Below are 16,275 nucleotides of genomic sequence, written 5' to 3'. Positions count from 1 at the left end.
CTTGAGGGCTGTCCCTGAGCTTCTACTAAAGGCTAGTGCTTTACCACTTGAACCACAAAACTACTTCTGTTTTTTTCTGAGTAGTTAATTAGAGATAAATGTCTCATAGACTTTCCTGCCTGGCTGGCTTTGAAATATGATCCTCAGATCTCAGCCTCCTGAGTAGCTAGGATGACAGGCATGAGCCACCAACACCTGGCTCCTTCCCATACATTTTAAGTCTTAACTGGACGGGGCCCACAGATTTTTCCTCCAGCTAGGGATAGTACCACTTTCCAAGAAGGAAAGCCAAGGAAAGACAAAGACACCTAGCACCACTCTTGCTTGGGGCTGAGAAGCAATTTCCTCTGATACCTGGCCACTGTGAGGGCACTCTTCTACCCATGTGTGCCTGGCTCTACCTCACTCCACTCAGTCCTGTGAATTTCTTTTTTCATTTTTATGTGCCATTTCTGGGGCTTGAACTGAAGGCCTGGGCACTGTCCCTGAGCTTCTTTTGCTCAATCTACTACCTGAACCACAGTACCTGTTCTGACCTTTTCTGTTTATATGATACTGAGGAATCAAACCCAGGGCTTCATGCATGCTAGGCAAGCACTCTACCACTGAGCCACATTCCCAGCCCCAGTCCTGTTAATTTTTTTTTTTTGGGCGGAGGGTCTGGTTGTGGGGCCCGAACTCTGGGCCTGGGTGCTGTCCCTCAGCTCTTCAGTTCAAGGCTAGCACTCTACTACTTGAGCCACAGTGCCACTTCTGGCTTTTTTCTTTTTGCTTATGTGGTGCTAAGGAATCGAACCCAGGGCCTCAGGCATGCAAAGCAAGCGCTCTACCACTGAGCCACCTTCCCAGCCCCCTCCTGTTATTTTTTTTTCTTTTTCCTTTTTTTTTTTTTTTTTTTTTTTGGTCTGGTTGTGGGGCCTGAACTCTGGGCCTGGGTGGTGTCCCTCAGCTCTTCAGTTCAAGGCTAGCACTCTACTACTTGAGCCACAGTGCCACTTCTGGCTTTTTTCTTTTTGCTTATGTGGTGCTAAGGAATCGAACCCAGGGCCTCAGGCATGCAGAGCAAGCGCTCTACCACTGAGCCACCTTCCCAGCCCCCTCCTGTTATTTTTTTTTCTTTTTCCTTTTTTTTTTTTTTTTTTTTGTCGGTCCTGGGGCTTGAACTCTGGGCTTGGGCACTGTCCCTCAGCACTTCAGCTCAAGGCGAGTGCTCTACCGCTTGAGCCACAGCACCACTTCTGGTTTTCTAGTGGTTTATTGGAGATAAGAGTCTCACGGATGTTCCTGCCTGTGCTGGCTTTGAACCATGATCCTTAGATCTCAGCCTCCTGAGTAGCTAAGATTACAGGCATAAGCCATCGGTGCCCCGCTTCTGTTAATTTTTGTCAGCAAAAATTCACTTCCCTGCTGAAGAGCAGACCCCTTCTCCAAGCTCAGTATGGTGGTCCCCAACTACTCAGGTGGCTGAGACAGAAGATAGAGCCCAGCCTGGACGACATCTCAAAAAAAACCCAAAAAACAAAAAACCTCAGACCTTGTGGAAACCGGGGTGGGGGGGGGGGGTGGCCCCAAAGACCTATGCCTACAGCCTGTCTGTCCCAGAAGTCATCCTGGTGGCCAAGGAGAGGAGCCTGTGATCGCTCTTAGGCAGGTTGCAGGAAACATTTGTAACAGAAGTTGAGGAGTACAATGGGGGCTAGACAAGCAGTGTGGCCAGATATTCTAGGCCTGAGTGAGCAAGATAGAGTGCCCAAGGAAACAGTGAAGAAACAGGCAGCCTAGGTGCCTAGATGCCCACAGCACTGATGATAATGGCCTAGATGGTAGCCATAGGTACAGGCATCACCCCCTTAGACCTATCAGGTCCTAAGGACAACTCTTTTTTGTGTGTGTCAGTGGTGGGGCTTGAACTCCGGGCCTGCATGCTGTTACTGAGCTCTTCAGTTCAAGGTGAGCTCTCTACCACTTGTGCTATAGCAACACATCCAGTTTTCTGGTGGTTAATTGAAGATAAGTCTCAAGGACTTCCTTCCCAGGCTGGCTTTGAACTGTGATCCTCAGATCTCAGCTTCCTGAGTAGCTAGGATTATAGGCATGAGCCACCAGCACCTAGCAAAGGCCAGCTCTGGGCCCCTGCCTTTTTCCAGGGAGTGTTTTGGCACAGCAGGCGGACATAGTTCCATCGTGTGCTCTATCCACATTGGTCTTAAGTCAGATGACTTCAGTGCTGGTCCTGACCCCATTCTAGTTGCCCCTCCCATAAGCTAAAGGGAAAGAACACACCTCCCACACACAAGCCTACCCCTCCCACAGCCAGTGAGCATCCGCCCAAGTCCAGAAGCTGTGTAATGTCAGATGTGTCTCCCAAAGTGTCCAGGATGGGGAGATTCCCCTTCTGAAAATATCAGCCCATCTCCTCAACACAGTTGTCCCAGGAGAGCACCTACTAGTCCCCAGGCCACTTTGTGGAGATAGAAAGCCACCTAAGCCCAGATCCATCCTGCCAGGTAGCCTAGAGCATAGCTTGGGTCCTGGGGCCTGGCACAGATACCTAGGTGGCCATGAGGGTGCCCTGCCCCAATAGGATGAGTATGTCACCTGCAGCTGGCCTTTGTCTCCACAGAAGGAGAGGAGCTGGCAGGAGTGACAGAGGGCCCCAGCTGCCCACCCTTGGAGCCACGGCGTGGTCAACAGGTGAAGATGACCCCTACTGGTCCCCCTGCAGATCCACACTCATGGCTGGTGAAGCCTGCCCACCAGACAAGCACCGAGCCCATCTGCAGCCAAAGTAAGGCCATCAGGAGCAGCCCAGCCCTGGTTCTCATAGTTGGCAGCCTGAGTGGGCCTCTCTAGGGAAGTACTGCCAAGGAGGGTGGGACCAGGGGAGGCCCAGTGGAGTTGAGATGGAAAAGAAAAATAGGGTTGTGCAGGGCATACAAGAGAGTTTAGACTGGAGCCATGTGAACCATTATCCATGTCCCAGAACCTCTAATTCAACCCCTAGATTCACAGAGAGATTCCAGAAGGGGTAGGCATCTTACTCATGGCCATCACCCCATTGCAGAGCCCAGATGAAACAGGAAATAGCTGTTCCCAATCACTGAGGCATCCTCAGAGGCAGCTGAGATGGAGCCCAGCCCCCGACTCTAGCCTATTCCCACCAGCCACCATAGCCAAGCCCCTTGGGAGCTCCTCCTGGCTAGGCTGTGCACAGACCACTCAGGACCGCAAGACCTGGCGCCAGCTCTCAGAGACTAGGCTTGGATTCTGAGTAAGCTCTACTCCTTTTAAAGCCATGAGGCTGCAGAGGAATGTGAAGCCTTGCCAGGACATCCGGGTTGCTCCCGGCTTATGCAGCTCCCTGGAGGCTGCCAGGTCCCAGAGCTTCAGCCTGTAGCCATCCCAGCTGCCCTTAGGCTCCCAGCAAATACAGCCCCTCACTTGCTCTGGAGTGTGAGAGAAAAATAGACACAGAATATATGGCTCAGTGACAAGCTGTAGGCCTCAGGGTCCTCCCTAGCGTATGGACTTTCTGAAACAGTTTGAGGAATATAGTAGAAGCCCGATGCCTGGGGAACCCCACAGAATCCCCAAGAGGGCTTGGGGAAGCTACTTGTGTGCCTAACCTGGCTCTCAGAGTCCACAGTGCCCTTGAGTTGGGGAAAAAGCCCCAGGACCCTAAAGTCCAGGACGAGAGCTGAGTCTTTGTAGGCCTCAGCTGAGCAGTTGCCCAGGATGGAGGCCTGGGAGGCCTGACAGTGCAAGTAAATCACCATAGTGGGGAGGGGGAACATGAAGGAGATGAACGTCCAGGCTGGGTCCAGCCAGCAGAGAAAAGGAGAAAAGACATCTTGCAAAGAAGTATTCCTCTGTCCAGTTCAGTGGCTCTATCCCTCAAAGGGAAACCTGGGTCCAAAGCAGGGGAACAATAGGCACAAAATTCAGACTCCAAAGTCTTCCCCACAGCCGCCAGCTCCAAGGTCTTCAGCAGTGGGACTGCCCAGCCACCTGAGGGCCACCTAGGCAAGGCCGAGCCCAGCCGGGCCAAATCCCGCCTCCTGCCCAACATGCCAAAACTGGTGATCCCCTCGGCTTCTACCAAATTCCCTCCTGAGATCACTGTCACACCACCCACTCCGACCCTGCTCTCCCCTAAAGGCAGCATCTCGGAGGAGACCAAGCAGAAGCTAAAGGTGACTATGGGTACTGCACAAGGATCCTGGACTGGGGGCTCTGGTTTGGGGGGCACCTGGGAGAAGGGTTTGGATTACTGGGAGGTTTAGGTTACTAGGGAGACTGGTTGGGAGGTTGGGTTAAAAAAAACCAAGAAGCAACCAGGTTCTGTGGCTCTTGCCTGTTACCTAGCAACTCAAGTGTCTGAGATCTGAGGATCACAGTTCCAAGCCAACCCAGATGAAGGACAGTTTATGAGACTCTTACCTCCAATTAACCACTAGAAAACCAGATGTGGTGCCGTGGCTCAAAGCGGTAGAGCACTAGACTTGAGCGGAAAAAGCTTAGGAACAGTGCCCAGGCCCTGAGTTCAAGCCCTATTACTGACCCAAAAAAAGCCTGGAGTAGGACCAGGAGCCCCTAACCATTGCTCTCCCTGTCTGCAGTCAGCAATCCTGTCTGCCCAGTCTGCTGCCAATGTGAGGAAGGAGAGCCTATGTCAGCCTGCTTTGGAGGTCCTAGAAACATCCAGTCAGGAATCCTCCCTCGAGAGCGAGACAGATGATGATGATGACGACTACATGGACATCTGAAGGAGCCTACCACCACACCCAGAGGGACCAACCAGGCCTGGAATACTCTTATCAGCCCAGAGCCTAGAGGCAAGACCAGAGGCTCACATCGGGTATCATTTCCAGTTCAGCTCCCAGGCCTGCCCAGTCCCCACTTCACAGTGTGGGAGTCCAGAGGAAGAAGAGGAAGAGGCCCGTCTTAGCCATGTGAGGATGGGCTGGTTGTGATCTGTACAGCAGGGCTGACATCCTTTTTATGAAATGTTGACTTTGTAAATGTGCCCATTCCAGCCCAGCCCATACCATGTCCACAGTTTGGTGCCAGAATAAGCTGAGCTCTGCCTGGAGGACCACCTCAGTGGAGGACCACCAAAGGCCAGCTCATGCCACCCCTTTTGTGTTGTTGTTGTTTTTTCTTTTCTAATAAAGATGGGACAGTAGTCTTTGCTTCTTTGTTTATCCCCAGGAGGTGCCTGGGGTCTCTTTCAGAACATTGCTATCCACAGAGTTTCTGGACCGCTCCTCTCCCAGGGCAGACCCAGCCCTGGTCACCTCAGACTCCAGCAGGCTGGGAAGTGTGGGGAGTTGGACAGAACCCTCTAGAGCTGTGATGGCTAGAACTGTGTCTTAAAGGACTTCTGGGGTATTCCAGAGCTCTCTGGAGTGCAGGTAGGAGGGAGGCCGCAGGGAGGAGTGGCAAGGCTGCACTAAGGAACTGACATTATGCCACTGCTGGAAGGAACATAGGGATGGAAGAACTTCAATTCCATCACACTCTACCCCCATTCCAACAGGACCAGTCACGTAAATTCCAGGCCCAGCACTGCAGACATGGGGCTCCTTGTTCAAAATATTAAGTTGTATGGTTTGGCTATTTTAAGTCTTGCTATGTATCCCAGGCTGGCCTTGAACCCCTACAGCCCCAGCATCTGGAGTGAATTACCATGCCTGGCTAAAAGTTCAGATTTTTAAGACTAGCTCTGTTCTCCACGGCTCAGAATTACTCTGCATTGAGGATGCCTAGGTTTTGTAGTGTAACCCCAGAACCTCAGGGCCCCTCTGAGTCAGAATGGAGACTGTCTAAGATGGAGATGGGGTACAACTTACCGCCCTCTTTCCCTCAGGCTGAGCACTACCCTGGATTCCAGCCCAGGCCATTTAGAACCAAAGATGTGGTGGCCCAGGGTGCCTCCTGCTATCTGGACCAAAAATCAGAGTCAGCAGTGACTCAGCCAACCCCTCACCCCTCATCCCTGTGGTAGAAATGAGTCCCAGAAGCAACGCTGGCACAGGATCTCAGTAACCATACTCCTGTCACTCACCCATCCAAGGTGCCCTGACTACCCCGGCGGCACTGTGGGTTAAGGGACTTCCTCCCCTCTGGAAGATGCAGCTTTTAGAGACTTTTTATCAAATGTGTCTGTGGAGCAGGGGGCTTTGGTTCTAACTACCGAAGGCTTTGACATGTAGTAGCCAGCCTTTCAGAGCTGGACCCACAGGGACAGGAATACTGCAGGTGGCTGCCAATCCTAGCTGGTTTCTGGCAGGCACACCTAGGCAAGAGAGGTGGGGGCAGGGCCAGAGAACAATGGGCTGGATGGGCCCCAAGATCTGAGGTGGCTCATCTTCCCCACCCCGCCCCCAGCATCAGTTCCCCGGTACATGTGTCTCTTTGGGACACCATGGAAAACTACAACTAGAAAGGGACCACTTACCTGTCCTCAGGCCATGGGCTCTGAGGAAGATTTCCAAGCTGGGGTCCACAGTCCACCTTGGCTTCAGGGAACTCCCAGGAAGGAGCCTCAGTAAGCCTCTATAGGCTTTAAATTTCCTAATCTGCAGGAGGATTAGGGAGAGAAACCCTAGAGATAGCATGTAAACTCTCTGATGTGGAGGGGTGTGGAGGGGTGGGGGAGGGGAAGCTTGTTTCTGGGATCCCCTGCCCTGGGTGAGAACCTCTGGAATCTTGTGAAGGGACCCCCTGTATAGGAATCCCTTTGGTATTGCCTCTGTCCCGGGGCTTAGCCTGGGTCTAACTTGGCTCTGAGATCACCTCTAACACACACACACACACACACACACCCTGCTGAGATCACCTCTAACACACACACACACACACACACACACACACACACACACACACACACACACACACACACACACACACACACACACACACACACACACACACACACACACACACACACACACACACACACACACACACACACACACACACACACACACACACACACACACACACACACCCCCTGCCAAGAATAAGTTTACTTCACCTTCTAGGTTAGAGAAAGGATTAGCAACACCTCCTCCCTTCTAGAAGCTAGGGCAGAGGACGAGAGGTCTGTCCCTGAGGGTACTGGGGCTAGAATCTTACCAGTTCCTTGGATGATGGCCTCACCCACCCTGGAGCATGGAATCCCTGCAAGAGCCCGCCCTTGTAGGCTTCAGCAAGCTGGTCTGGGCTGAGACCCAAAGTCAGGAGCAATAGCCTCTGGGTATCCAGCTCATCACGTGTCAAAGGTCCTGAAGCTGGAGGCTCCAGCCCCCTTGCTCTCCCAGGCATCCCAAGGCCAACGTTTGGCCCCCTCCCCCTTGTCCCTTGCAAGCAGGACAAGAATGTGCTAACGGAGCAGGTCGAGCTCAGCTGGTCTACTCAGGCACCTGTGGACTTTGAGAGAGGACAGAGTGGGGAGGGGCAGGGTGGGGCGGTGCCTCAGAGAGCGAAGGGCGGGGCCAGTCTGGCAGAGAGTGAGTGCTTCCCAGCCGCCGCCTCAGAGCACAACACTGCCTGGGCTTACAGACAGGCTGCACTATGAAGATGGCTCCCCTTCCCTGGATCCTGCTGCTGCTGGTGATAGTCTCCGGCCCAGGGCCTAGGCCCACAGCAGGTATGTTCTCACGCTGCTTTTCTGTCCCTCTTATCTGTCCATTTGTCTGATGAGCTAGGCTTAGGGTAGATATCCCACTGGGCTCAGCCACTGTCCATCTGTTTGGCCATCTGTGATTCTGCTGGGGGCTGGGAGAAGAAATTCTGAGCCTCCAGGGTCCAGGGATCTCCAGTGAGGATGGGGGTGTCTCGGCCTAGTCTACCTTATATCTGCTGGGAACTGATAGTTATGGTCTCATAACTGTTCGAGAGGGGACAGCAGAGCTCCAGTCAAAGGCATGATTACATTCAGGAAGCCCCTAACCAATGGGTAAGATCGTTGGTATTCATCAGGGTGCAAATAAATCCAATAAAGTCTAGCAGAAGGCCTGAAGTTCAGAGTTGCAGCCCTAGCCTCAGGCTGAGCTGGTTCATGCTAACCATTGCCCTCCACCCATCTTCTACCTTTCAGGGATATATCACTACCCTCCTGTCCACTTTTAAACTCATTTACTGGCATCTCAGAGCCTCTTTCTCACACCATATCACATCCTTAAAGCCATCACATCATTGGCCAATAAATATTTATTGCTGCTCTTAAATGCTGGGCACTTAGTGAAGTAAGGTGGCTCAAATCCAGGCCTAGCCCTTGACTGACCACCTTTATTTAGATGGAGAAGGGACAAGTGGAATGATCCCATTTTGCCTGCTTGCACCCCACCCCAGTCTCCACCCTCTAATTCAGAAGGGACAGATCTGCAAATAAGACCCTTTAGCTAGGTGCCAATTATAGGCTTATACCTATAATCCTAGCTACTTAGGAGGCTGAGATATGAAGACTGAAGTTGAAAGCCAGCATGGGCAGAAATGTCTTTTGGACTCCAATTAACCACCAAAAAGCTGAAAGTGGAAAAAGCTAAGGGACAGTGTCCTGAATTCATGCCCTAGGACTGGCACCAAAAAAAAAAAAAAAAAAAAAAAAAATGCCCCTGCTACAGGTCCTCACATACTACAAGAGAAGGCTTGGGCCTGATAGCCACAGTTCGAGGTGATGAGCTCCTAATGTCTGTCTATTCAGTATCAGGCTCCCTGGCAGAAATGAACCTCCTATCCTTTAAAAGAAATGGAACATCTCTGGCCTTCTCAGAGGGCAAGACTCCCGTTTCTGCCTCCTGGGAGTGATCCTGGGGCATCATTTCCCTCCTGACTTTGAATGGGACTCAAGTCACCATGTGCACAGACCCTTGCCTAGGCATGCAAGAAAGGCCCTAGTCTAGTCTGTGAGCCCTAGGATAGCACCCTATCCATAGATACCTTGGGAGTCAAGAGAGATGTCCAGACCTATGACAAGGGTGCAGAAAACTGTGACCCTCTGAGGAGCCCTGGCTTGTGATTAGATACTTGGGTGAAGGACAGTTTGGCCCTGGAGCTACTCAATACTCCAAGGTTAAATGTCTCTGGTATTTTCTCATATCTCACTGCATTCTAGCCAGTCTATATCCTACCACTAAATCTTTGCTGATTATCTGGAACCAGTGACTATCATTATCTTCTTAGTAACTACACTATCCTGGCCTGCAGTCTTCTAGGAAAGCTTCCTTTTTTTTTTTTTTTTTTTTCTGTCTGTAGTGGAGCTTGAACTCTGGGTTTAGGCGTTGTCCCTGAGCTCTTTAGCTCAAGGCTAGCACTCTACCACTTGAGCCTCATCACCACTTCCTGTTTTCTGGTGGTTATATGGAGATAATTCCCTGGGCTGGCTTTGAACTGTGTTCCTCAGATCTCAGCCTCCAAAATAGCTAGGATTACAGGTGTGAGCCACTGTCACCCAGTTTGGAATGCTTCTCTATAACAAACTCTCCACGCCTTGCACCCTGGGTGGCTGCTCTTGGACACACCCAGAGCAGGTATTCAAGGATCTCTTTTCTAGGTGTCCAGGAGAGCTGTTCATTGCGCTGTGGGGACCGGAATGGGCCCTGCTCCTGCCACCCAACCTGCTCCGGCCTTGGCACCTGCTGCTCAGACTTCCGTGACTTCTGTCTAGAGATCTCACCCTCTTCGGGCTCCATGATGGGTGGCAAGGACTTTGTGGCACATTTCAAGTGGTTCGGTCCCACAGATGGTGTGATCTGCAGGTAAGAAGGGCCAGGCAATTAGGACCCCTATAATCCCCATTCCATACCTAAAGCTCTTCACCCAACTGGCCAAGTGGAGCTCTGGGACCAAGAATAAGCAGGAGGACACAAAGACAGCTGATTATACCTGTTCATGGGGCAGAAGTGAGGAGTACAGTTCTTAAGTTTTGAGAGGATTGACTCACTTGGCCCAACTGCTTCTACAACATCAACCTTCTCTATACCCAGGTTTAAGGAAAGCATCCAGACTCTTGGCTATGTGGATGCCTTGAAGCAGGTGCACTGCGTGTCACCCTTGCTCTACGAAAGTGGTCGCATTCCCTTCACCATCTCCATGGACAATGGCCGCACCTTTACTCACTCGGGCACTTGGCTAGCTGGTGAGCCCTCAACCCTCAACTGCCAGGCCAGTCTAGAGGCCTCCCTTCGTGGGACCTGGTTCCCTCATAGGGACTTTCCCTAGCCCTAATCTATGCACACTGAGACCTGGTCCACCTAATCTACCTGTCACTCTGGCTGAACCAGTCCTTTGGGTGGGGGTTCCTTCCACCTCCAGGTATCAAACAGGAGGCCCATCCCAGAGGGAGACTCTTAGAGAGGTGGGCCCCTGGACTACTTGGTCCCAGGCCTTCAACTCACCTTTTACTGGCCCCTGCCCAGTTCACCCCTACAAAGTGTCTGAAACTGAGAAGAGTCAACTGGTGAATGAGACTCACTGGCAGTATTATGGCACCTCGGGCACTGCTGGTAACCTCAGCCTGACTTGGAATGCTTCAGTGCTGCTCACGCCTGCTGTTACCATTGAGCTGTGGGGCTATGAGGAAACAGGTAAGGCTGGCTTTGAGTTGGTGGAGATAACAGAGCCTTTCAGTTCCCAGAAATGAGAGGAAGTCAGTCCTGGGTGTCCTGTCTAGTCAGGAGAAAGTCAGAGACCTCCACCCAGAGATTGAGGAGCAGGGGTGGGAACAAAGAATTTGAAACTGAGGAGGAATGCCAGTCATTTCTATCAGACAGTGTGAGAGAGATGGCATGGTAGGCAAGTCTGGCTGGTTAGGGTACTGGGTCTGATGGGAGGTTTGGACACATTGATCCTCAGATAGGCATGTCCTAGAGACAGAAGAAGCTGACTCTTTCCCCATCCTTTACTTAGCCTGGCATACCCAGTGATACTCTGATGAATGGGATGAGGTGATAGTAACTCAAGGCAGAGTCCCTGATGGAGCAGTAGCAAGGCAGACCCTCCCATGGGGTTGATTTGGTGTGACCTTCTGCCCTTCTATCAATCTGTCAAGCTCTCAGTGGGAGATTGGGGCCAGACTAGCCCTGCTCCTGCTCCTAGGGTCCTTAGAGAGGCCAAAGTGTTGACTAAGGCCTTCTCTCCCTCAGGTTGGCCATACTCAGCGAACTGGACGGCAAAGTGGTCTTACCTCTACCCCCTGGCTACAAATATCTCGAACTCTGGCTTCTTCACCTTCACTCCAAAACCTGCACCGCTTGAGTACCAGAAGTGGAAAGTGGGTGCACTAAGGATCATCAACAGCAAAAATTATGCAGGGCAGAAGTAAGGGCATGGCGTAGTGCATGGGCTGGGGGCATCTGCCTGGGGATTGCCATGCTCACTGGGGCAGCCCAAGGCCGGGGGGCGGGGGTGGCGGCTGACCCTTCAGCTCATGCTTCATCACTGCTGCAGCGATGTACAGGCGCTCTGGACCAACGATCACGCACTGGCCTGGCACTTGGGTGATGACTTCCGGGCAGATTCTGTAGCCTGGGCCCGTACACAGTGTCTGGCCTGGGAGAATTTGGAAGACCAGCTGCCGGATTTCTTGAAGGAACTGCCTGACTGCCCTTGCACCCTGGCCCAGGCCCGGGCTGACACCGGCCGCTTCTTTGTAAGCCTGAACATCCATCTATTAGTGTCTGAAAGAGGGCGAGGGAGCAGAAGGAGTAAGCCACCCTCATGAAGCAGACAAATCCTCAAAAAGGAGGGGCTAGATTGGGAGGGCTCCCAGGGATGTAGCGGGTGGTGTGTGTACAACCCAGGTTACAGCCACCGGCCACTCTGCAGACAGACTACGGCTGTGATATTGAACATGGCAGCGTTTGTACCTACCACCCTGGGGCCGTTCACTGTGTGCGCTCTGTGCAGGCCAGGTAAGCCAGCAGACCCAGGGATGAGGGACAGAATGGGGTTGGGGATAGGGGCCAGGCTGCCAATAGTGACCCTGACTCGTTCTTGCCTCTAGCCCCAAGTATGGCTCAGGCCAGCAGTGCTGTTACACAAAGGCTGGTACACAACTCCTCACTGCAGACTCAACAGGCGGCAGTACCCCTGATCGTGGGCATGACTGGGGTGCACCCCCCTACCGTACACCACCCCGGGTTCCAGGCATGTCCCACTGGTTGTATGATGTCATCAGTTTCTATTACTGCTGCCTCTGGGCGCCTGAGTGCCACCGCTATATGCGCCGGCGACCCTCTAGTGACTGTCGAAGCTACCAACCTCCACACCTGGGTAGGTGCCAGCCTGGATGCCTGAGGGGAGGGGAGGGAAGGGGAGGGGAGGAGCAGAGCTGGGGGGGGCGGATACCTGACCATGCACTCTCACCTCAGCCTCTGCATTTGGGGATCCTCACTTTGTCACCTTCGATGGCACCAATTTCACATTCAATGGGCGTGGCGAGTATGTGCTGCTGGAGGGTGCGCTGACCGACCTGAGGGTGCAGGTGCGGGCTCAGCCTGAGAGAACAGACCACGGTGAGGCTGGGTGTCCTCACAGGTTTCTGGGTAGTTCCGGGTCCTCCAGGACAGGAGGCAGGAACCCAAAGGCCCTTACTTACTCTGCTCACCACTGCAGGCACAGAGGCCCGAGGCACCAGGCTGACAGCCGTGGCGGTGCAGGAGGGCAATTCTGACGTGGTGGAGGTGCGGCTGGCGGGCACACCAGTCATTCTGGAGGTGCTGCTGAATCAGGAGGTGCTCAGCTTCACTGAGCAGAGTTGGATGGACTTGAAGGGTAAGTAGCACGAGCAGGCATGGTTAGCAGGCTTCCAAGGAGCTGAGAGTGGTCACAGAGCCATCTTTACCTTGCCCTTGCTACCTGCCGGGGGTGCAACCTGTCTAGGGGCTCAGATGTAAAGATGGATGCTTCACAGGACTTACAAGCCCAGGTAGGTCTGGGCTCCAGCGGGCCCAGTGTGAGGGAGCCTGCTCTCATGTCAAACCTACAAGGATATGAATATCGCCAACCAACAGGCCTACTCAGAACCCCGAAAGGCCAATATTATGGGTAAGGGCCTCCTTACAACCTAGAGGAGTCCAGGGATTATCATGATGGATGACAGAGTGCTAGCCAACAGGGTTCCACTGGCTATCTAGTAGTCACTAGATCCCCCTACAAAAGCTTCTGCAAGAAAGCCAAGGCTGGGGCTGGGAAGGTAGCTCAGTGGTAGAGCGCTTGCCTTGCATGCCTGAGGCCCTGGGTTCGATTCCTCAGCCCCATATAAGCAAAAGGAAAAAAGCCAGAAGTGGCACTGTGGCTCAAGTGGTAGAGCACTAGCCTTGAGCTGAAGAGCTGAGGGACAGCGCCCAGGCCCAGAGTTCAGGCCCCACGACCGGACCAAAAAAAAAAAAAAAAGAAAGAAAGAAAGCCCAGGCTGTGGGCTCAGAGGTGGAGACCAAGCCCCCATTGGGGAATACTTCTCACACACATTATTGCCTCAGCATAGGGGTTTTCTGAAGGTCCTGGCATACAGATATAGAAACATCATGTCTAGGTAAACAACGTCATAGCAAGCAGGTTGTTCCTAGGGATGTGTGGTCCTTCCAACCCATCCTGCAGGCAGAGCAAGGGCCCAAGGGAGTATCTCTGACATATCTCCACCTGTGGCCAGGTATGTTCCTCTCTGTGGCTTCTGAGAACAAGGTTTCAATCATGTTGTCATCGGGGGCTGGAGTGGAGGTCAGCATGCAAGGCTCTTTCCTGAGCGTGGCTGTCCTGCTGCCTGAGAAGTTCCTGACCCACACCCATGGCCTCCTTGGGACACTCAACAATAACCCCACGGACGACTTCACCCTACGCAATGGGCAAGTGTTGCCCTGGAACGCCAGTGCTCAGCAGTTGTTCCAGTTTGGGGCTGACTGTGAGTGACCCTGGGGAATATTCTGGGATGAGTGGAGAGAGCGGAAAGGGGGGAGGATGGCGCAGTGTCTCTGTACCAAGGGCAGACGACCCTGGACCCTTGGTGCAGAGCGTGCCCACCCAGGACTGTCTCCTCAGGGGCCGTGCACAACACCTCCTCTCTCTTCACCTATGACTCCTGGATGTTGGTATACAATTTCATGAATCAACCCAAGCATGACCCCAACTTCAAGCCCCTTTTCCCCGATGAGGCCACCCTTGATCCCAGCCAGGCGGAAGAGGCCACTAAGCTCTGTGCGAACAACCCTTTCTGTATCTTTGATGTGGCGGCGACTGGGAGTCTGAGTGTGGGTAATGCCACGCGAGTCTCCTACCAGCAACACCAGGATCGCCTGAAGAACCTACAGCCTGGTGAGGGCTGGGGGGAGGCATGGCTTAAGCAGGGGTGCAGACACTCTAATTGGGATATAGCACCTCATGCTATGGTCAGCAGCCCAGACATACCCTCTGTGCTCTGCCTCTATTCCAGTGGTGTCCTGTGGCTGGCTGGCTCCCCCATCTAATGGGTACAAGGAGGGCAGCAGGTACCTGATGGGTTCTACCATCCGCTTTGGTTGCAACAGTGGTTACAGCCTGGCTGGGGCAGAGACCAGCACCTGCCAGGCTAATGGTGCCTGGTCTGCAGCCACCCCGGAATGCCACATAGGTGAGAATGTCTCTCCCTACCATGCATATTCTCACTCCTGCTTGCCCATATGCCCTAGGCCACCCTCATTCTCATCCTCTCCCCAGGAAGGAATTACACCGTGCTTCTGAGCATCATCTTTGGAGGCCTGGCTGTGGTGGCGCTGATTGCTGTCATCTATGTGCTGATACGCCGCAGGAAGGGCCATATGTGAGACCCCATTCTGAGGCCTGCTCCCAGACCCCACTTCTGCCCCTTGGAGAGCTGTCTTGGGACCCTGGAGAAACCCTATGAGAGCCATGCCCAGCCTAACACTACATGTCTGTTACAGGAGTATGTGGAGTTCCCAACCCTGAGGCAGAAACACATGTGGCCAGATGTCTTGTTATGGTGGAGACCCAGCCTCCCAAGAGAAGATCCTGGACTCCAAATGGCATGTATCCCAATTCTATGAGTCTCGCATCCCTAGGACTGGACACCTGATACCTGGGCCTGTAACACCTGTGGACTCAAGACCTCATGCCTTAGCTGTCATCTCAGACTCAAGGCACCATGCAGGTTCATAACCTTTGAAATACCCTGCCTCTGATTCTTCAGTCTGGAGATGTCATACCTGAAATTGTAATGCCTGTGTCCCAACCCTAATCTCCTGCATCACAGACTGTAACTCCAATTCCTTCCCCAACCCTCACACAGGGTGATGCCCACTACTGGACTGGGACTTGTTGCTCACCCTTCTATGGGGCCTCGATGCCAAGCTGCCTTGGTTCCTAAACCCTGGACCTAGCCTATGACCCAGGGTGGGTTCTGCTCCAGGGTGGAGAGAGACTTTAGATCTCTGAGCAGAAAGCAAGAACCCCAGCAGGGATTTGATCCTGTGTATTGCAAGCTTATAGAATTGTCTTGGTATACGCTTTCCTGCCTGTACAAGGAAAAAACAAGCTTCCTGTTCCTTCTGTGGTGTCCTGCTGCTCACATTTCTAGAGTTCATGACTGATTTGTAAAGTTACCTACCAACAGAACCAGAATCTCAGTCCCGCCGCCTACTCTGTGTGTGTGTGTGTGTGTGTGTGTGTGTGTGTCTGTCTGTCTGTCTGTCTGTCTGTCTGTCTGTCTGTCATGGGGTTTAAACTCTGGGCCTGGGCAGTGTCCCTCAGCTCTTCAGTTCAAGGTGAGCGCTCTACTACTTGGGCCACAGGGCCACTTCTGGTTTTCTGGTGGTTTATTGGAGATAAGAGTCTCACAGACTTTACTGCTGGGCTGGCTTTGAACCCTGATCCTCAGATCTCAGCTTCCTGAGTAGCTAGGATTACAGGGGCCCATGTTCCTTAACCTAGGAATTTACAGAAGGTAGGCACAGAGTGAGGCTACATACCACTGTTGTCCCTGAGTTGCTCTTTTCCTGATCTTCTGGTGACAGAAGTGGAGAAAATGCTACCAAAGTACAGGAGGAACCAGTTGGAGGACAAGGATCATATCCTCTGTGGAGAGGGATAGCTGATAATGTGAAGGGCCTAGATCGGGTAGGATAGGATTAGACTTGTGTTTTTGTTTCTATTTGCCAGTTCTGGGACTTGAACTCTGGGCCTAGGTGTAGACTCTGTGTTTCTTTTTTTGTGCTCAAGGCTAGAGCTCTACCACTTGAACCATAGCATTACTTATATCTTTTTCTGAGTAGTTTATTG

At 52.7% G+C, this 16,275-nt stretch overlaps 2 protein-coding genes across 4 annotated transcripts in view; both read left to right on the top strand.

Annotated features, from left to right (window-relative positions):
- The window catches only part of Cabin1 (calcineurin binding protein 1), a 147,828-nt gene extending 142,643 nt beyond the window's left edge, over positions 1–5,185 (top strand). For all 3 annotated transcript variants that reach the window (XM_069994444.1, XM_069994441.1, XM_069994443.1), the window contains exons 35-37: positions 2,624–2,788; positions 3,967–4,193; positions 4,620–5,185. In XM_069994444.1, coding sequence (XP_069850545.1) covers positions 2,624–2,788; positions 3,967–4,193; positions 4,620–4,766 — 539 coding nt within the window. In that variant the 3' untranslated portion in view covers positions 4,767–5,185. The remainder of the gene's footprint in view (positions 1–2,623; positions 2,789–3,966; positions 4,194–4,619) is intronic.
- Positions 5,186–7,552: 2,367 nt separating this feature from the next.
- Susd2 (sushi domain containing 2) lies at positions 7,553–15,618 on the top strand. The gene is made up of 15 exons (XM_069994440.1): positions 7,553–7,654; positions 9,560–9,764; positions 9,993–10,144; positions 10,425–10,592; positions 11,151–11,325; positions 11,455–11,656; positions 11,833–11,918; positions 12,011–12,279; positions 12,378–12,521; positions 12,622–12,780; positions 13,658–13,906; positions 14,044–14,316; positions 14,435–14,611; positions 14,698–14,800; positions 14,922–15,618. The coding sequence occupies exons 1-15, from the start codon at positions 7,579–7,581 to the stop codon at positions 14,944–14,946; spliced, it is 2,463 nt and encodes an 820-aa protein (XP_069850541.1). The 5' UTR covers positions 7,553–7,578; the 3' UTR covers positions 14,947–15,618.
- Positions 15,619–16,275: the final 657 nt, after the last annotated feature.

The sequence above is a fragment of the Dipodomys merriami genome, unplaced genomic scaffold, assembly GCF_024711535.1.
Source record: "Dipodomys merriami isolate MVZ:Mamm:240054 unplaced genomic scaffold, mDipMer1.0.p SCAF_45, whole genome shotgun sequence".
Classification (NCBI taxonomy): Eukaryota; Metazoa; Chordata; class Mammalia; order Rodentia; family Heteromyidae; genus Dipodomys; species Dipodomys merriami.
The sequence above is the reverse complement of the archived record's forward strand: the minus strand, read 5'-3'. Positions and strand labels throughout refer to the sequence as shown.